The 21,856-nt window shown below is 36.9% G+C and overlaps 1 protein-coding gene across 3 annotated transcripts in view; it reads right to left on the bottom strand.

Annotated features, from left to right (window-relative positions):
• OLFM3 (olfactomedin 3) overlaps positions 1-21,856 on the bottom strand; it is a 196,053-nt gene that overhangs the window by 25,469 nt on the left and 148,728 nt on the right. For 2 of the 3 annotated variants that reach the window (XM_003808492.5, XM_057302832.2), the window contains exons 2-3: positions 8,764-8,910; positions 2,555-2,710 (exon numbers count right to left, since the gene is read on the bottom strand). In XM_003808492.5, coding sequence (XP_003808540.3) covers positions 2,555-2,710; positions 8,764-8,910 — 303 coding nt within the window. Of the gene's footprint in view, positions 1-2,554; positions 2,711-8,763; positions 8,911-18,716; positions 18,947-21,856 lie in introns of those variants that run through there. The other variant, XM_034932162.3, reaches the window with a different exon arrangement.

Raw genomic sequence — 21,856 nt, 5'->3', positions numbered from 1 at the left:
AAGTTTCCTGAGGCCTCCCCAGCCATGCAGAACTGTAAGTCAATTAAACCTCTTTCTTTCACACATTACGCAGTCTCAGCACAGATCTTTATAGCAGTGTGAGAATAGACCAATACACTCTTTGTGCTCCAGTTTCCTTATCTTTAAAATGGAAATGAAAATCGTGCCTGAGTTACAAGATTGTTGTGAGCATTATACAGTTAATATACTGAAAGTGCTCAGAACTGTACCTTGAATATGTATAATATTCTGAAAAATCATTATTGTTATTACCATTACTGTTATTTGGATTTTGACATATAACTTCAGCGTATACTTGGATTACATGAACTAGGAAAATCCAAGCCATTATGTCACATGGTGCTGCTGCCTGAAAATTGTTTTCTTATTAGTAGCCTGCCTGATTTGCTGCTAGGCAATTTATAGGACTAGGCACATTGTTTCTTTGGGGTTTATCTCAATTTTGTATCCTTTTTGTTTCTTAGTTTCCTGTCTTTTGTCAAAAGTTCCCAAAGATGCACATGCTTCATCATGCATTCCCCAGCCCTGTCAACCCTGACACTCTCAAGCTGTCCTTTGGCTTTGCAGAATTCTCATTGCATTGTCCATCTACACCAGTCTGAGCTCCTCTCCTCCTGACTAGTTCCTTCTGGGAATGCTCTTCCCACACCTAAGGTGCCAGCTTACTATTTTCTACTTTGCCGATGACCTCAGCATTGGGTTCCCATTATTATTTTACCATCTACACTCTAACCCTGAGAATTGAAAATTGACATAGTAAATCTTTTGGTTTTCTTGATCCCCCTATAATTTAATAGTGGAGGAAGTAGGGTCACTAGTACGAAACTGCTTTTTCATAACTCTTCTCCTGGTCTTTTAAAATCAAAATTAATTTCTCCTCCCTTTGTGCTCATAAGTAATGTTTATGCCTCTATTCACCATTAATTCACCTGCCTGTTAGTTGTCTTTCATAGAAGACAGATTACGTATAATACATCCAGCAGAGGGGCCAATCGCACCTTGTATGTGGTATGTGCTCAATAAATACTGGCTAAAATTAATTCTTTTGCTCTTCATCCTCATATTCTTCTCTGTTTACCATTTATCCATAAGTTTCCTATTTATCCAGTTCACTCACACTCTCATTTTCAATAATCTTTAAATTTAAGTATATTCTAAATCTTGCTCTAATTTGTCCTAATTACTTAACCTGCTGGTTTTGCTTACTTCTCTCTTCAATTTAAACCTCATGATTAATCACTTCAGTCCCCTCTCTTTTCAATACCCTCAACTTTCTTGCCCTCTTTTTCTTCCTTTGTGACCTTCTGGGTAAAACTTTAAAACCAGTTCAGGGTGTAATGCTCTTCTATACCTCTCTACTCAGTCTCTGGAGTACCACTGAAGAAACTTACAAAACCATGAAACTTTCTGCCACATTCAAATGTGTTATGCAGAGACTCAGTTACATGTTCCTCACTAGCTCCCCACCAGCCACCATTATGTGTAGGAAGCACTCCTTTCCTTGCCCAAGGACTTGTGTTCAGATCCACTCCCTCAACATCAGCAGTGAATCTCACTTCCTAACTGACAAGAAAACCAGAGGCTATTAAGTGGGCAACCACAGTGTTTTATGAACTATGTGCTGTGCCTAGGTAAGGCAAGTGGTTTACTTTTAATGGGAGCTCAGATTGCATTAGCAGACCAAGAGTTTTTTCTTTTCTTTTTTTTTTTTTTTTGAGACGGAGTCTCTCTCTGTTGCCCAGGCTGGAGTGCAGTGGCGCTATCTCGGCTCACTGCAAGCTCTGCCTCCCAGGTTCACGCCATCCTCCTGCCTCAGCCTCCCGAGTAGCTGGGACTACCAGCGCCCACCACCACACCCGGCTAGTTTTTTTTTGTATTTTTAGTAGAGACGGGGTTTCACCTGTTTAGCCAGGATGGTCTCAATCTCCTGACCTTGTGATCTGCCCACCTCGGCCTCCCAAAGTGCTGGGATTACAGGCGTGAGCCACCGCGCCCAGCCGAGTTTTTTCTTAAAATTCATAACTCTTTCATATATAGTTAACAAAAGTTGACATAGCATGATTTTTTTCTCCATTTTCAGTATTTGTAAATAATTGCCAATACAACACTTAAAATCTAGAAAAATACTTTATTTGGATAAATTTATGAAACAACTCTCTCCACATGCTCATATTAATGGCATAGTTATTTCTTTAAATAATTTATATCATCTACATCTTTCTTCATATTAGCAGGGCATAAAACCATTAGAGAAACATTTATAATTTAATTATTAATTTTCCTTGGGGAAATTTCCCTTGTTTCAGAAACTCCACCAAACTCTACAAGAATGAAGCTTTTTCTATAGCAAGACTTCCATGTCTTCCTACCAGCTAATGGTCAGTTTCAGTGGAGAGATGACTGAAATCCCCCATGAGTCTTTTACCTTGCACATATGGGCCAATGCACAGTCATTTCTAGCTGAGTGCCCCACTGCTGTCCATCCCATTCCATGTCTGATTTGGATTGACAAGATTGCAGAAGTCAAACCTACCTGAAAATGCTTGGTCATAAGTGTCTTTCGATCATCTTCAATCTGCCGAAACTTTGCCTTCAGCCCTTTCATTTGGGTTTCCATTTTTAGAACATATTGGAAATCTCTCTGAGTTCTCAAGTTTAAGACTTCAATAGACTGGGACATGTTCTGAACCTGTTGAACAAGAATATTGTCTGTACATTATTATCTGTTTGCAGGTTTGTGCAATCACTAAGAAATAGCAAAAATGCCGTTAACATAAAAACTAGAAGTGCCAAATTCATAACTGGGTTCCCATATGACACATTTTCAGAAGAACAATTCTTCATTATAAACATTTAAAGAATTCAGCAAGAGAAAATTATACCTAGACAGGAAATTTAAAAACGGGCATTCTAGCATTAGAACTGACTGAATATAAATGGGCTTAATACATTAGAAAAATAAGCTTTAAAAATAGAATTTTCATTTTAAGGCTTTGTAAGCTAATAACATCCCAACCTGTTAAATGTCAAAATAAGTTGTTTCTGTAAGTACTAATTCTGACTTCTTAAATATTTAGGATGTTTAGCAATTGTGGATGGTAGTGAAGTGTCGAAGAGGCCTAGAATGCATTCATCCTAGCTCAGTAAGTTCTTAATGGGTCTAAAGTACTCCCAGGGGTGAGACTGAATTGACTAAGACAAGTGGTAGCAGTACTAGAACACTCCCTAAATTGGACAGCATAGTGTTTGAGGGACCTGGAAAATGGTAACTGCATCAAGTGCTTGGTAGACAGGACTTAAACACATTTTAAGCCAATGGCACCATCCCAGGTTCGCTGAACCCTGGGCTATTTGGAAGTAAAAAAGAGGTAACCTATAACGCATGCAGAAATGAGAGGAAAAAATGACTGGTCTAATTTTTGTAGCAACAAAAATCTGAAAACAAAGAGAAAGCATCTAATAACAGGGGATGTGTTAAATAGAGAAATAGAATATGAATGACCCATTATAAAGAATAAGATAGATCTCTATGCTGTTAGTACTCAAAGCAACAATTTTGGTATCACCTAGGAGTTTGTCAGAAATGCAAAATTTCAGAAATGCTCATCCAGAACTACTGAATCAAAATACACATTTATCAAGATTCCCAAGTGATTCCTATGTCTATTAAAGTTTGAGAAGTACTGCTCAACATAGAAAGATTTCAATGAGAAAAGCAAATGTAAAGATCTTCATAAAATTTGATCTTTTTTGTTGCTTTTGTTGTTGTTGCTGTTTTTTGTGAGACGGAGTCTCGCTCTGTCACCCAGGCTGGAGTGCAGTGGCATGATCTCAGCTCACCACAACCTCCGCCTCCTGGGTTCAAACAATTCTCCTGTCTCAGTCTCCTGAGTAGCTGGGATTACAGGTGCACGCCACTACGCCTGGCTAATTTTCGTATTTTTATTAGAGTCGGAGTTTCATCACATTGATGACTATCACCTCAAGTAATCCACCCACCATGACCTCCCAAAGTGCTGGGATTACAGGTGTGAGCCACTGCGTCCAGCCAATCTGTTTATTCTAAATCAAATACAAATACATGCACACACATATAATCAGTAAAAAGTTATTTTCATTGAAAACATGTGATTTACAAAGGGATGACTTGTTCAGACACAAATTTTTGTCATCAGATAAAGTGGCAATGCTAAATGGATCAGCCAGCTGTAAAGTTTCCATAGTTGATACATTCCTTAGAACTATAATATTGGAAAAAGGCAATGAATACTGTCTTGGCCTGCCTCAGTTCTTTGCCTTTTTTTCACCATTTTCTGTTCCCTCTGCTATCTTGATCCATCATCTTGTCCTATTTGGATCCTGTCCTTTTAGGACACATTACAGTCTGGCTTATCTTAAAACTAATTGTGTTATGTGGGTGTGGAGTAGGGGCAGGGAAGTGGCGTTCCCTTTGTGAGCTCCATGAGGTTAGAAGCTGTGTCTTACTCATATCTTCCATTTCCAAGACCTTACACGGAACCAGGCACAGAGTAAGCGTTCAGTGAATATTTATTGAGTAAAATTATCTTGGGTTTGTAATAGTAATAATAAGTATTTAGAATTTTAAGGAGAGTCTTCCTCCTCCTGTCTCTGGTTAGGCAACAGCATTACAGGAATGTAAGTATTTCTTAATTTACTAAAAGTTTAATATTCAGAAAGCTTTATTTTTAATTTTCAAAATATTTAATCTAGCACAAAATTACTAAGACAACATTGGAAGCATGGTAACGCCATTGTGGATAAATGCAATGCTTTCAACATAATTTTCTAACTTCATTTGTGGTTAAACATGTATAAGGAAAAGCCATTTGCATTAAAAAAAACTGTCTATGTATTTAAATATGGCATTTGTCTGTGAGGACACCTATCATTAGCATGGCTGATATCCTGGTAATAATTCTGTGTACCTGGGCCAAGTCTATACAATTAGAAAATGATGGGCAAGATGAGGTATTCTGGATAAAGTTAAAATAGCCTGTCTTTATTTCTGCCTTTGACTCGCCCTATAAAGTTAATTTTCAACTTCATTTGTGTTACAGGAAAATGCACTGAGATAATTTTTGCTAAGGCTTGATGGTGACCTATATTGCAGAATCATGTGTAATTAGAGGAGCTACATTTGGGGTAATGGCTAGAGCTAGAGCTGTCTAATTGGCCAGGATTTGGCTTCAGGTTGTCTTAAGCATCTCTTGCTGGTTATAACTAGGATTGTTTAGTTTCCCACTGGCTATAGAGGCCTACAGAGCATCAGTTTCCTGATGACACAGGAGACTGAATACCCATGACGACATGAGTAGGGAAGGAGAACTGTCTGCTATGTTCCCTCTTTTTGTTGGCTTATCTCTGCGGTTGTTCTGTGATTCAGCTTTCCAGAGGTGTTTCTGTGATTAGGATCTCTCAGCATAGTTTGGCAAGCTCATTGTCGCCCTTCCTGGATAATTCATTTGGAATTTTTATTTATTCTGGTTCTTTGTATAAATAAGATATCTGGGGCTTTTCTGGACTTAAACACAAATTAACTTTGATTTTCACTCTCACTCATAATTAGTGAGGTGGCCACTTGAAAAAAAAGGTCTATTAATTAAATACGTTTGGATAGCCTTGAATTTAACACATATAAACCAATTTCTTGACTGTAGGACTTAACAAAAACTTTAGTAGTAAACTGTGTATTAGAAATCTTCAAGAGTGAAGTATCATGTACAATGTTTCTTAAACTTATGTCATTGGTGAGGATGATGGCAGTGTCCTATTTAAAAAAATCACACTTTAGGAAATATTGACTTAGATAATACAAGACATCTTTAACTGTACAGGGAAGCTACATAGTTAACAAACAAATAATTTTTTAGGTGAGCAATTTTAGTTTTGGCATACTAAGACCTGAAATACTGTGAAACCAATTATATTTTTTCTAATATTCAATAATATAAATACCTGTTAAATGGTAAACAGAGCATCACTTAAAAAAGTATGGATATACCAGTGGGATTTTGTATGACACTGGTACAGCATTGAGAAAATGCAAACGGATCTGTTAGAGCCACAACTTACTGATTGAGTGACAATGGAAAGTTTTCAACCTAAAAACCACCAGTTTTCTTTTACATAAACTTAGAAAGATAACTATCCCTTCTATAAGGATTTAATGAAGTAGATACAAAATATAATACAAAATATACTGATAATGGGAACTATTGTTGTAAATATTGTCTTTATTAACAATATTCCCTTATATATGACTAAATCAATCTTTTTGGTTAAAAGTGAAGGAGGTGCTTAAAGGTCATGCTCTTGTTTGCCTTTGGTGCCTTGGACATATGTGAAACTATAGAGAGATAAGCAAGGGACTGGCTCACTCTGAAATACTGTGATATCTCAGACATCTTTTCTTTGGATCAGTGCAGCAAACCAGTGCTACTTAACCTCCTTCAGGCCACTGTAAAAGAGTGCACACAATTTACGATTCCTCTGTTGCTCTAAAACTACCATATGGTAAGTTTAATACATCTGCCTTGTGGTGACTCCAATTTTGTGAATAAATTTTGTTTTTTGTCATTTATGTATTAATAAATTTTTAAAGGTATTATGTTCTAGAATTTCTTGAAAACATTCAGACAAATTACATGTTGGATGGATGGAGTGGTCATATTAATTTCTATTATTATTTTCAACCAACCAATATAATGCTTTCATACATTTTTGCTTTCTTCATCTTTCACTACTTCCCAGTTTTATCATAGCTATGAAATACATTTTACTTTGAACCTGTAAAGGGAATTATCCACTTTCTGACATTTATACTTTATTTTAATTTTTTCAACTGATTTTTGAAGAAATGTTTGAGTGTATGTGTAGGTGTGAGTATGTAATGCTGTACTGAAAAATAGCAACACAGAAGATAAAGTATGGTGTCTAAGAAAATCTCTCACCTTAGTTTATGTAGAAAAAAAGATATTTCTGGGTAGAAAAGAAGATTTGGTGAAGAACATTGATTATCTGAAGGGAAATACAATTTAACAGGAAAGCAAAATTGGATGTAAAAGATTAGATCTTTTTACTAATGTAAATAATTTCCCTGGTAAACAAACAAAATATATATTTGAATTTTTATATAAATAAAAAAATCAACTTTGGAAAATAAGCTCAAGAATAATCATAATTCTTGCTCTGTCACCCAGGCTGGAGTGCAGTGGTGAGTTCTTGGCTCATTACAACCTCCGCCTCCCAGGTTCAAGAGATTCTCCTGCCTCAGCCTCCTGAGTAGCTGGTATGACAGGTGCACACCACAATGCCCAGTTAATTTTGGATTTTTAGTAGAGATGGTGTTTTGCCATGTTGGCCAGGCTGTGTTGCCAACTCCTGATCTCAGGTGATCCACCTGCCTTGGCCTCCCAAAGTGTTGGGATTACAGGCGTGAGCCAGCACACCTGGCCTTGTCATGGTTTCTAATAGTTAGATGCATGTTAGCTGAAGTCATTATTCTGAATGAAAATGACATATGCTCTTGTTGGATGACAGATATTGAGGGATCCGAAAGGATGGGATCTTGCCATAAAAGGAGGCTTAAGAAGAAAGGGCCAATAGGTGATGATAACTTCAAGCAGAGGGGAAGGAGAAACAGACTAAGCTTTGTATAAGCACATGAAAAAATCCTAAAATCTTAGAGCATCAATATACTTGCAAATAATATATACAGAGGAAACTTATTTTCACTATGTAGCAGTGGAAGAAAGTCACCATGGCAGCCTGAAATTGTGTAAATAATGAGTGTCTCTATTAAAAAACTCGATGATTTCATTTTTCTAGCTTCTCTTCATTTTTTGTTAAAAAGTTTCTACTCAATGCCATAAATGTGTGGGTGATCATGAAAATGACATCACACAGAGTCAATTGTTAAGCATGATGTCCTCTAGAACACATACTACCTAATTTATCTTATTATTCCTAATGACATTTAGAATCCAAACACGTCATCTTTCCATAATCTGGCCACTCCAGCTGTCTTACTACATTTAGAGCCCAGCACAGTGAAAGTCTGAGTGAGAATATTTGACAGAACGATTCATTGGTTTTCCTCCCTCCCAACTAAACATAAATAACCTTTCATGAGCTCACATTTATGTGTAAAAGAGAATAAATCAAAGACATTCTGCATTTGATTGTTATGAATCCATATTAAGTAAATTATGGAGAGAATGGTAGTGAATGAAATTGAAGAGCTTAATGTTAAAAGGAATCACTTAGAGAATGATGATAAACACTTGGAATTATTCATTATCTGTCCAGATAGCTTGCATATCACATGCAATTATTTTAACTTTATTGCAAGGTTGTTATGGGATTCAAAAGTTTGAGCTCCAAGAGTCTAGTGTGATCCTGAGAGTGGAGCTGAATTTTTGGCATCAGAATAAGATGCTTTTTTTTTTTTTCCTTAATGAGATATCAACTAGAGATTAAGATATATGGTAGAGAGCCAGTCTTAAGGTGGCAAGGTTAGAAAAAGTAAAAAGTCATAGAAATAGGACAAAGACAATAGCAGGAAGCTTGAGGTAACCCTTTCAAGGATCAGGAAAAAAAGCTTATCTGAGAAGGGGGACAAAAATAAAAAATCCTCTTCATTATTATCGGCTCTACCATATTTCCTTTTGAAAGAATGGTCGATTTTACTAAAAATATGCATAGGGGACACAGGACACCTACCTTTTCCAGTAGTTGGCGAAGTTGCCTGCTTTTGGCATCCCGGGAACACAGGTTTTGTTCTGGAGCAACAACTGTGCAAATGCACCGCCCATCAGGATCCTGAGCTGAGCTGTACACCTGCCACCCTTCTTTAGGACTAATCTGAGTCTGAGGAAACCAAAGGGAAACATAAAACACAGACTCCTGTTATAGGATAAAAAGAGTGTTGGTTTGTAGCATTTCAAGTAAAACACTTTTTTGATAATTTAACTTTGTGTTTTCATTCTTTAAAGTTAGCAGAGAGATATTAAACAATTTATATAGGCAGTATAGCTTCATTCAGTGTACCCTCCTTATCAATGTCCAAAACAAGATCCTTTCTTGTCTTCAGGTGCCATATTAGTAACTGATTTTGCTCTCGTACTATTTCCCAATGCTTTTTCTATTTTGTGACATTTTAATGCAACTTTAGAAGCATCTAGTAACTACTTAATCACATATGACTCGTCTTTCTACATAAGATCTTCTTAACAGTAAATGACAATTACTAATATTAATATATTATTTTCTAATTGTAATTCATGTGTGATATTCTGAAACAAAGTCCTGTTTCAGGGAGGTTTCCCATATATTGAAGCCTTAATTATTAATAAAGTGGAAAAGAGATCATTGACGACGTAGGTTAAAAATAATTAGACCAGCACTATTTTGCAAGAAATGCAGACTCTTAGAGGACTTAGAGTTTTTGGCAGAGTCTGCCAAATTGATTTTCCCAAAAACTTCTGTACACTTATCACTCTACCTTCTTAGAACTCAAGTGTGAAGGGGTGGTATTCCAGTTCTACTGTAGTTTTTCTATGATTTATGCTTCTAGATTTATCTTCTGTACCATCCAACAGAAACCTTTAACCAAATCGGTCTGTGTGCGTCATGCAAGCATGCCATGTTGATTCATGTCTTTTTATGTCGCTCATTTCATTTTTCCTGCTTGGAATGCCTCCTTTATAAACCATGAATTTATTCAGCCCTTGTGATTTCTACCTGTTGTGAAGAAACTGTCTGTACTATTCATTAGGTATTTAATGTATATTTTCTAGAATTGTCATTTGCCTTTCACATATCTCATTTCAACAATTAGCTTATATCCAGCTATTTTTTTTTATATATAGACAAAACCTCACTCTGTCACCCAGGCTGGAGTGCAGGGGTGAGATCACAGCCACTGCAGCCTCCTGGGCTCAAGCAATCCTCCCACCTCAGCCGATATCTCAGCTCACTGCAACCTCTGCTTCTCACGTTCAAGCGATTCACCTGCCTCAGCCTCTTGAGTAGCTGGGATTACAGGCATGTGTCACCATGTCTGGCTAATTTTTGTATTTTCAGTAGAGATGGGGTTTCACTATGTTGGCCAGCCTGGTCTTGAATTCCTAGGCTCATGTGATCCAACCGCCTCGGCCTCCCAAAGTGCCGGGATAACAGGCATGAACCACTGCAACCAGCCCAGCTATTAGAAATGTAAATATTTCCTATTTGACCTATCAAGTAGACTCTATCAAGCATAAAGATGAGCATTATTATTTTTTATGAAATCATTTTTCAGCAAGAACATCAATAGACTTCCAAATAATGTACACCAAACAAATTTATTTTCATAAATAAATTTCAGTGGAAGAAAGTTACCACATATAGACTTGAAATTCTGTAAACTAGAAGTGTCTGCATTAATAAACTTGATGGTTTTATTTTTCTAGCTTCTCCTGATATTCCATTAAAAAGTTCTTTTCATTATACAGACAGAAGCTATTTTAGTAGAGTTGGATTTCGCCATGTTGGCCAGGCTGGTCTCAGACTCCTGATCTCAGGTGATCCGCCTGCCTCAGCCTCCCAAAGTGCTGCGACTAAAGCTCTAAGCCACCGCGCTGGGCCAGGAGCAAATTCTTAAAGTAACTAAAGCATGAACCAGGTTGACTTCTTTCTCCACAGATTTACCATAGTATGTGGAGTCTTCTGTCTTTAGAATTCACAGCAGAAGAGACACAATCTCCTGTATACTTTGTCCTAGGTTCTAGCTCATCACATACCATAAACCACCACAAAGGTCTTTTTCTTCTGAAAGCTTTAATGATAACTACTTCTAGGTGCCGATAGGCCTTCCAACAACAATCATGAGCAAATATTGGGGATGCTAAAAATTATAAACTCAAGAAACTCATGATGATACCAAGTCATCATCCTTGATCTATTACATAAAGGAAATGGTACCAGACATATCTTTTGAATGTCTTATCTTCTAACTCCTTTAAAAAAAATTAATTCATAGATGTTTCCAATGCTGCCTTTTATTTTTGGGGGTCAGACTCGTTAACATTCTCCCCATCCCTTCTTTCTAGCTCTTATGCTTGAATATCCAGTTAGGATGGAAAGATGTACTTAGAATTATACATTATTCAAATTAGATAAGATCTTAGAGATTACTGGGTTAGTCTTTTAGTATTATTTTTTAAAATGCAGACTACCCACAGAATGGAAATAGAAACAGCTTAGCAGAGTAATTTCAATGATATAATTAAAGGTTCAAGTTGAGTAACAGTATGCGATTGATGTATCTGGACATAAGCCCTGCAGTTTTAGCTGGGCATCTCCTAACATTGGACGTAAATCTAAAATATGCCAGAAAATTGAGGCTTGTCACTAGGATAAATTAATCTATTGGACAAAGGATGAGAGGCCACCCAATTATAATATTAAAATATTTTAACAGCAGTCCAAACACTGATTATTAAACCTGGCAGCATTAATATTGACGTGCACTTGCCAAGTGTTTGGCTAACTAGTGTGGAGCTCATCATGACAGAACTCCATGTCAGTTGCTCTCTGGAACCAGGGAAGTGGGAAAGGTGAAGAGGGTTTAATGTTCATTTAGCATTTCCCCTGAAGTGTCAGTTCAATAAAACTAAAGACTCCAGACTTGTTTGTACTTCCAATTGTCTTATTGTAAGAATCAGTGAAAAGAGTCATGACCTTCTCTACTACAGAGTTACTTTGAATGATCTAAACTATAAAAAGCCAGCTTTTTGACATGAAAAAGGTAACTCAAAGAGGAAAAAACCTAATAGAAAAGATGAGTGCTTGACAGTCCTGTGGGTTTTGATAGAGACCTCTGTGTTGGGGTCAGTGATAAATAGAAGAAGCTTTATGAGTGTTTCTAGTGTTCTCTTTTACAGAACCCATGCTGGCATTGAAAAGAGAATCAAAATAAAACCAACTAAGATCTCGGATGGAAGGACGTATTTAGAAGTTTTTTGGAAAAGACTTGCTCCAATTTTAACATATAAGAACAATTATTTAGGTGTCAATAAAACATGCAACAGGAATAGCAATCATTAATGGAGTTCTATTCATTACCTGGCAGTTCATATGTGCTATTGCTTTCGAATATTATAATACACCTATGGACTAGGTGGTGGTATTCTGCCCATTATACAGATGAGGAAACAGACTCAGAGACAGGAAGGAACTTGTTCAAAGTCAAGCAGGGAGTATCAGCCAGCGAGTAGGGAGATTTGTGTAAATCTGCCTTTTAGGCAGACCTGGGATTTGTACTGAGAGAGTCTTATTTCAGAGATTTTTTTTTTTTTAATTGAGACAGGATCTCGCTCTGTTGTCCAAGCTGAAGTGTAGTGGGGTGATCTCAGCTCACTGCAACCACTGCATCCTGAGTTCAAGTGATTCTCCCACCACAGTTTCCTGAGTAGCTGAGACTGTAGGCACACACAATCATGCCCAGTTAATTTTTGTATCTTTTTTGGTGATGGGGTTTTACCATGTTGGTCAGGCCTACCTCGCACTCCTGGACTCAAGCAATCTGCCCACCTCGGCCTCCCAACAGAGAGTGAAGTTTAACCACCACACTACACCATCAATTATTTTAATACCCTTTCATACATAATGATTATAACCTTGGTAGCATTTTCTGAACTACTGTGAAGCTCAGTGCTTAGACCTGGAGGGTACATATAGTTTACTGGTACCCAAAGCATTAATAATCACAGTGATTACTGATGCAGTTCTCTTTGAACCTTTCGTGTTAATTGGAAGAACTAAATGAAGTATTGAGCAGTTTTTAATATTGTAAAACTCATAAAATATTTAAGAATGCTCTAAATAGGATAATTAAAATTATAGTTTTAACAATTGTATTGCAAATCTGGATTATTTGCTTATAACTTAATTACAAAGCTGTGCTTTATAAATATAAAGCTAGTGTATGATAGTTCTAAGGCTTCAGGGGCTTTGTAATAGGAAAGAAGGATCTTGAGGCTTGACAAGTAAAAGTGAAAAATAATCAAACTACGTTGCATTTCAATAGATTTTTTGCTTATAAAATCCCTGCTATTGTTTTAGTCTCACTTTTCTTGAACGAACTATCCTTAGAAAGAGAGAGTATTTAAATTTACTCATGAGGAAACTGGAAACCAATACTCAAAGAACTTAAACATGTTTTACAAGTCATCCATTTTGTTAATGCCATATATAGGACTTATACCAGCTTTCCCCAATTTTTAGCCCAGAGGTTTTTATGCGCATCCTCTTTGGATAAATGTAGATAGATCATCTATGTCCATTCACCAGTAACCATAAACACTGCTATAGAGAAGACAGGCCCCACTGTAGTTGATGAGAAGAGATGCACCCAGGCAGGTAGAGGGCATTATCCAAACAGCATGGAAACAAGTAGCCATTGGTGCCTCAGAGGAACAGGTAGCAGTACAGGCTCTGCAATATATAGTCAGATATTCCTGTGGAAGGGACGACAATCATTTATCAGGGTCTAGATGGAGGGACAGGCAAAGTAAGAGAATTCTGATCCTTTGAACAGAAGAAAATCAACTGATCGAATATTGCTAGATTTTTTGTATTATCCTGATTTTCTGGGTATTCCATAAAAAGGACAAAAAGAGATATAGCTACTGAAAGTGTTGTACAAATGGAGGAAATAAAGCCTAAATAAATCTGTTTATTAAAACTTACTTGAGTTAGAGTGGAGATACCTGAGTGATGAAAAATCCCTGATAAATTTTCTGTCTGAAGATAGGCTTGGTCCCAGAGAGTGATATGTGGTTTAGCATGCTAATGGCTTCAGTTGTGGAGACAAGAAAATGTGAGGACAGGAATTAGAGAGATGTTGACAGACCACGCCAAAAGGAGCTGTGTTCTGGAGGATGTGTTAGTAAAGATGTCACTGCATAGCTGTTTTCTTGCGATTACTTATAATAATACTTAGGACTGAATAAGAAACGCGTATTCTTCACTGAAGGAAACCTCCAGGCTTTAAGAAAAAACAACTATAAAAGCAAAAATAATAATAATAATAATGAATAAAAACCAAAAACATTATCAAATTTAGGTTAGGGTGCAGTGGCTCAGGTCTATAATCCCAACACTTTGGGAGGCTGGGGCAGGTGGATGGCTTGAGCCCAGGAGTTTGAGACCAGCCTGGGCAGCATAATGAGACCCCCCTCATCTCTAGGAAAAATACAAAAAATTGCTGGACCTGGTAGCCTATAGTCCCAGCTACTCAGTGGGGTGAGATGGGGGGCCGCTGAAGTGGGAAGATGGCTTGAGCCTGGGAAGTCGAGGCTACAGTGAGCCGAGATAGTGCCATGGCACTACAGCCTAGGTGACAGAGTGAGATTGTCTGAAAATAATAATAATAATAAATTTAGGTTGGTCACCTCTGCTTATGCCCTTTGGAAATCACAATGACTTAGACTTAGGGAGGTCCTTAGAAGTCATATTTAGTCCCATGTCTTTCCACACAATGGAACATCTACAAATTCTCCTTGTGTTTCCATTCGACCTCTGCATGAAAGGGATTTCACTGCTTTACAGGCAGCCCCCTCCACTGAAGAAAAGCAGGAGGCATGAGAGCCAAACTCCTCTCTCTGCAGTTTTCCTTCTTTGGCCCTACGTTTGCTTCAGGCACTCAAGCTAGAATAAATCTACTCTCTTATTCATGTGAGGATTCTTCTATAAGAAAGCAATGATCATATTCTCTGTCACCATCAAGATTTGCCATTCTGTTCTCTCACCTGGCTTCCCTCCTTAATTTGTTCAGTTGCCCTATCACGAAATGAGCATTACCTAAGAGTTTAGGGAAGGAAAACAGAATTTGGGGGGAAAAACAGTCATATACAAATCAGTTAAATCAGATATCTTCATCCAGGACTAAAACACATTGGTTAATTGAGGTTAAGAAGCTTAGAAGATATTGACAGTTCATTTCAGGGGATTCTACTCATTTTATAGAACTTTAAATTGACTAACTCATCAAAGTAGTTATTCATGAGGAGAAGCCAGCTAGACCTTTGAAAATGTACCAAAACAAATGACATGCCCACAGGTTCCTTCGAGGCCTCTTCCCATCACAGCAGTAGGGCTGACTATTTGAGAACAGCGGGTGTCTGCTGAATGTCCTCAACTTTTTTAATTGCTGTTTCCCAGGGTCTTCCTGGTGTGAAGCCCACAGCATGAGGGATTTCTCAGAAGCTCAGCCTCTAGGGGAAGTTACTCTGCATTCAAGAGACGCGCCAGAGGGAGCCTGAGCCTTCTGAGAGCTGAGGCTTCCTCTGCTCAGAAACCAATGCCTCCAAAGGCTGATGGGCCCAGTGGATAGATTGGAAGGGGAATAAAAAAGAAAGAAAACAGGGCCAACAAGAAGGATAAAGGAATGTTTCAAGATTCTGAGAAAAACAAGAGGGAGCTTATTCCCCTAATAAGGAGCTGTATTTAACTACTTACTAATAAAAACATCCTGGAAATTTTAAAACCCCTTTCAGCTTTTGAGATAATCAAATGTGTCCTGTTTCAGAGGTACCTGCCATAAATTGATTTAATTGCCATTTAATGATTTAAACCCTATTTTTCCTGGTTTTCTTTTTCCAGGTCATTTGAAACTATCATTCTAAAAAAGGACTATGATCATATTTGTGTAAATCTGCTTTTCTTAAACCATCGTATTTATGTTAATCTGTTTTTTTAACCTCTGCATATTCCATGAACATTCAGATTTCAAGACCTGCGTGTGCGTGTGCGTGTGGTATATTGCAAACTCATCCCATTCATACTGTTTAAAGTGAGAACATGGAGTGGGAAAATTGATGAGAAGAGCTGGTTTACTACTTTACAGCAATACCTAGTGAGCCAGGGAGCTGTCAACCCTTCCATCTAAGGGAAGAGTTTTGCTGGCCCTCCATGTGGAAGCAGCAGTAAAGGTCCCTTGGAATTATTTGAGAGGCAGCAGGAAGAATCCCCTAAGCAAAAGAACCGCTTTCACTGCTTTGCCACATGCCTAAAATGCCAAGAAAGGAGGATTTTTTTCTTCTTTATAAATGCAAAACCTTTGGGAATGGTTATGACATAATTGAGAGTATAGATTTTCTCCAATTCTATGAGGCCAGGGAGATGAGAAAACATACTTTAAAGGATGAAGGTGTTGGTGTGTAGGAGGGAAAGAAGAAGAATCCAGGGACATGGAAACAATCTGAGCAGGGTAGTGAGAACCTAGTGGGGCACCGGGGACCAAGAGGGCCAATGACTGGCAAAGCAATGGTGAAATAGCTTTGTTGAGTAGGGAGGTAGTCATGTAACTTGGTTCCACACTTGCCTCTGCCATTAACCAAATGGGGGAAATCTGATTGGTGGCTTAAATATTTCCAGTTAGTCTCCCCATTTGTAGAAGAATGAGGCTGAATTACATCAGTCATATTTCCAACTAAAGTCTTGAGAGCCCTAAGATTTCTAAGGAGATATCTTGACTGAGGCAAGGAGTTGATTGTGTGGGGAGATAACACATGGTGGAGGCCCAGTAAATGCCTCTCCCAATCATTTATTATCTGACCTAAGACCTCTTTTATGTTTTGAATTTTCATTTTGTTTTATTCAAAAATATTTATTTAGCACATATAAGATTTAATTTGCAAAAAAAAAATCTGCTGCTAAAAATAGTATGAACATAACTGGCTTGATGGTTTCTAAGATCCTTTCCACCTTTCTAGCATTAACATTTTATGTTCCTAGTCTAAGAGATACTGATGCATTCATTCTTCACTACGGGAATCTTAAAGTATGAGCACTCATTTGGATAATTAGGGAAATGTCATAGACATTGCTCTTCTGGAAAGCATACCTAAAATAAAAAAAAGAAACATCCAAAAAAAGTTTTCTCCATTCCAGTGAATACCATTTACTGATTTATTTTCAGTAGCCATAGTGAAACCTTTTCTACATTTTCTGTTTTTGTTCTTCTTATTATTTTTTTTTTGCAAAGGGGGGGAATCAAAAGTAAGAATTGTCTGTGTCAAAACATATACATACATACAGCAATTCTTTATATTTTTCAACTAACAATTTTTCAATCAGTAAGTAAAGATATTTAATTTACTTGTAAGATAACTAGAAATCCTAAGAGAATCATGTATAATTTTGGAAATTTCATTCTCATCAGTCAACAATAAAAAAATAACCAAGCCAGTGTCTATATACATAAAAAATATACATGTCAGAATCAAGGTGCAAAGTTTGAAATATAACTCATTCATTAGTACCTCAGTTTACATTCATTATCCTGCAAGAGTTAATTCAACAATGATGTTGTTGAAATCTGGTGCTTGGACATTGAAAAAAAATTGGCTCAGTAAATATTAGATAATATGAGTTTATGTTTTGTAATTGTTTATTGATGTCTATCTCTTGCTTTCTTTGTAACTCCAAATCTCTTTTACATCCTTCCTGCCAGGCCACTTCATGCAGGTAGGGAAGAGGATCTCAGCAATGGAGGCTCTGGGGTTCCATAAGTAACCTAAGGGAAATGAAAATGTAAAAGCAGGTCAAAGTGTGGCTTGTATGTGCTCTGCTGGTGCCTTAAGCACTGGGAGAATCTGGAAAATTATTTAATTTTTTGGTCAGACTATACTCAGTTGATTAACATTGGTTGATAGATTATTATTAGTAACTGCAAATAACACTTGGAAATGGAGGGCTACTTTTCTTTCCATATCTGACTTTTTCTGATCCACTGGAGTAACCCACATGAAAGTGAAAACCCCTAGTTTGGCTTCTGTATCTTTTATTTCAGGGCAGAGGAATTATTTTCTAAGAAATTCCTTTTATTTGAATTTGTAAATTTCTATTTCAAAAAACAATAGTTTTCATTTTTCTTTGAAATATCAAACACGTTGCTCACTGAACCTTGCTTCAAACGATCAGGAAATACTTTGTTAGAAAGTAGGGAGGATTAAAAAGCCATTAATTTTAGATGAATGAAGATTATACAAGATAGTCTTGTGATAGGAAGTCTTCATAAAATATTAAAAATACAGGAAGATGTTTTTATCAAGTAAGTTTTCTATTGCTCATGTTTCTTAGCTTTCTTAAAGGAATTTTGGGCAGGCTTTAAATTGGCGAGTTTTTTCATTCATTTATGCTTAAAAGATGTTAGTTTCTTTGAGTGAATTCATTGCAAATAGTCACAGGCATTGCATTCCAAGGAAAAATCTGCTGTAGCAGAACTAGATTTGACAGAATATACTTTGTAGCTTACTTTGTGGGAAAAATTATGAAGATTTTTACAGATATTAAAATAAGTAAAAGAATAAGAAACAAAACATATATATATATATATTTTTAAGAATTGCCCAAGCTTCCAAGTAATATAGTTAAAGCTTTTCACCCTTAAGAATTTAATGACTCTGGTATTCTCTTTCATAGCTCATTGCTCAAGCAGTCCATTTTTGGGGTATAACTATAAAGTGTTTATAAATAAATAAATATGATGAAAGTTACCACATAGTTACTACATTTTTGAAGCTGACCTGTAAAGGCAGAAGCAAAATCTTAGCCTTTGCTATTTACAAAACAAAGCCCACTAAATGCACTTACTTCTCAAGATGGCCAAACCCACCGCAGTAACTTACTAAGATATCCGGAGTCGACAGCCTCGTGGTGTTCAGTCCCACCAAGGATGGGAGAGTTTGGGACATCCAGTTTGAGATCATTGCCATGGTACTAAGCACAGCGCCAAGCTTCAGCAGTGGAGGACTCATTGCTGTGGAGCTAATGAGTTTTCATAGTGACTGATTAAGATCCCGGTGCCGGGCTGGCAGCGGGAGGCGTGACTGCAGCGCGCCACATCTACAGCATGAAAAGAGATCAACTTCCCCAGCTCTAATCACCCAGGAAAGCTTCGGAACCTCCTTCCCCCATCCTCGTGGGAAGTGCCCTGCCCTTCTTTTTCCTCCCTTACCAGACATTTTGCTGGATCATCAAACAAAATATTCTTGATAGGCTTGGTTGGTAATTATCAGAGAGCAGAGGTTGGAGGGAGGCGGAAACTTGAGCTTTCCCAGCTCCACTTTAGTTAGTTACCATCAACATAATCCATTTCCTCTGGGGTTTGTGTAAGTATAATCAGCTACTCTTTATCTTTCATTAAAAAAAAAATACACCTTTAAATGGAGGTCTGCCAAAGTGCACATTTCAAACACCAAACTTAATATCTACAGATTTCTCTGGGCAAGGACAGAGTGCTTTTAGGAAGAACATGAAAATAAAGTCTGCAAATAATTTTCCAGATGATCATATTGAGAGTAGGAGATAATTTTTTTTTTTTTTAGAAAGTAACCTAAAATTAACAACATTGCTTTAAAAATATAGTCAAAGATTAATAGCTACTGCTTGTGGCAAACATTACCTTTAGGCATCTTACACCTGAACAGACAGAAAAGAGAAAAGGCAGCCTTGCAGAAAAACTTCTGTTAGAGAAATTTTATGTGTGTTTCCAGTTTTGCTTTTGAGAATGAAGGCTTTGCTTCGTAGGTGTTCAGTCACACAGGAAACTCAGTTAACTCTATTTTCAGTTTGTGAGGAATGACGGACTGATATGGAAAGTCTGTATCTTGAGAGAACATGTGATTTAGTATAAAGGGCACAGGACTTGGACTCAGGAAGTCTGAGGATCTAGTATTTGTTCTCCTCTAGTTAGCCATGTGACTGGCCAGTGACAAGATTCCTTGGCTTCAGTTTTTTCTACAATATAAGGATGTTGGAAAATATGCTCTCCAAGGTCCCTTCCAGCTCTCAAATTCAATGATCTGTTTATTAGATTCCATTAGCAAGTGTGGTATATAGAATCCAGGGTTTACGGGTAACTTTATTATATTGTTTTCATAAATACTATAAATTTTCCACATCCAAATCTCAGGTTCCAAATGAAAGAAATCAGAGGTCTTTGTCTTATCCAATATATGTGTTTTAAAATAAAAATATAAAGAGAAGACACAAAACAAAATATGGATGAATGAAAATTAAATGAAAAGAAATTGGTTACAAAAAGGGAAAATATTGTTTCGATTTCTTAGGAGAATTCTGGACTTGTTTGTATTTGGAATCTTCAGCCAAAGATACATATTTTTCTTAAATAGTTTTGGCAGGAGAAATAAATAAAATGTCCTTAATAAAACTGAAAGAGATACATATTTATAGTGTGTGTATATTTTACTTTCAAAAACAGCTTTAAACTGGGGTGGATGCTAAAAGACTCCTCAAATCTTCCTTGCAACTATTAGCTTAGAATCCAGGCCATTTTATTTTTTCAAAATATATCCAAATGACTTTAATCAACTCTTATTTTTTAACCACAGTGCCCACAAAACCAAATATTATTACTTTTCTATTCTTTCAAAAATCATGCCATATGAAAAAGCAATAAAGACACAATATTTTATGTATTAAACTTAGCAGAAAGTCCTGTGAAATTTTACATTAGTATTACAATGTGTTAATGACAAAAAGCAAAGTGGATTTACAAATCTAATGTTGAAAAATACACCTGGAACTCCAACTTACTTTAATAAAGAAGGGGGGGTGTCTTTTCAAGAGCTTAATTTCCAAAATTGAAAGACAACATACATATAATTACTAGATAATTTAAGAAATGAGGTGGCAGATGGTAATTATACTTATTAATGAACTATCAGCCTACAAAATAGTAGCATTTTTAGAAGAATATAAGATTGAATGTCAGGGGAAAACAGTGCTCTGATTTGCAAATTATAAAGAAAGGAAGAAATAGAGAAAAACAATACAAATGGAATGCTTCTTGTAATTTTCCAGAGATGCAAATTACTACACTAAAGAATTGAAGTAGAACAATGGTAAAAGTTTATGATTCGGCGATGTTTATGAACGACATAGAAGCTAAACTGTGTTGTTTTTAGAACAGGTTTAAATGATACACATTGAAGTAGAAAAGCTCAAATTACAATAATTATTAGTTGTGGGGAATTAAAACAGCTGCAATTTGCAAAGAGCTAAATAGTTTGCAGTACTCTCATAGTCTACTGAAGTGATATCCATTTGAAAAGTTGAGTCCTAGTTTGTAAGTGGGAGAAAGGATTAGTCTATTGAGAAGTAGCGGACTGTGTTTAGGGCAAGCAACCCAGTAGTTGCAGAAGTTCCACAAGCATAGTGTGAATGGTAATGATATTACCACTGGCAATGAGATGAAGCTGGAAATGCTGGCTGTGACCAGCTCAGGGCTTCAGGGTCACCCAAAAGTGTTTGGACTTTATCTTGTATGTAATTCAAGAGTTTAAAGCAAAGCAGTAAGATCATTAGTTTTATGTTGTGAATCATTGCTTAGTCATTTTTGTGATGCAGGATAGGCAGGCAGGGGCTGCAGAGAGTGCAAAGCATATCAGAGACAGGAAGGTCACTTAGAGGTATATTCTCACGGTTTGGGCAAGAGATGATGAGGTCCTGAAATAATAAACTGTCAGTGAGGTTCAAAAGGATGAATTCCATAAAGGTCTGCACAACAATTGGCAGTCCTTAGTGACTGAATAAATGTGAGGCAGTGGAAATTACCTGGGAGAACTTTTAGTTTGGGGGTTTGGATGATAAATGTCAATCATCAGAATAAGATACACAGGTAGAAGCATAACTTTATGAAGAAGATAGAATTTATTGTCAGCTGATATGCATTACCTGTAGTACAGAGGGTCACTGGATGATAATGTGCCCCACACCTAGAGTTCAGAAAAGAATTAATTTCCCT

The sequence above is a fragment of the Pan paniscus genome, chromosome 1 (genome assembly GCF_029289425.2).
Source record: "Pan paniscus chromosome 1, NHGRI_mPanPan1-v2.0_pri, whole genome shotgun sequence".
Lineage (NCBI taxonomy): Eukaryota > Metazoa > Chordata > Mammalia > Primates > Hominidae > Pan > Pan paniscus.
This window is presented reverse-complemented; position numbering and strand designations above follow the sequence as displayed.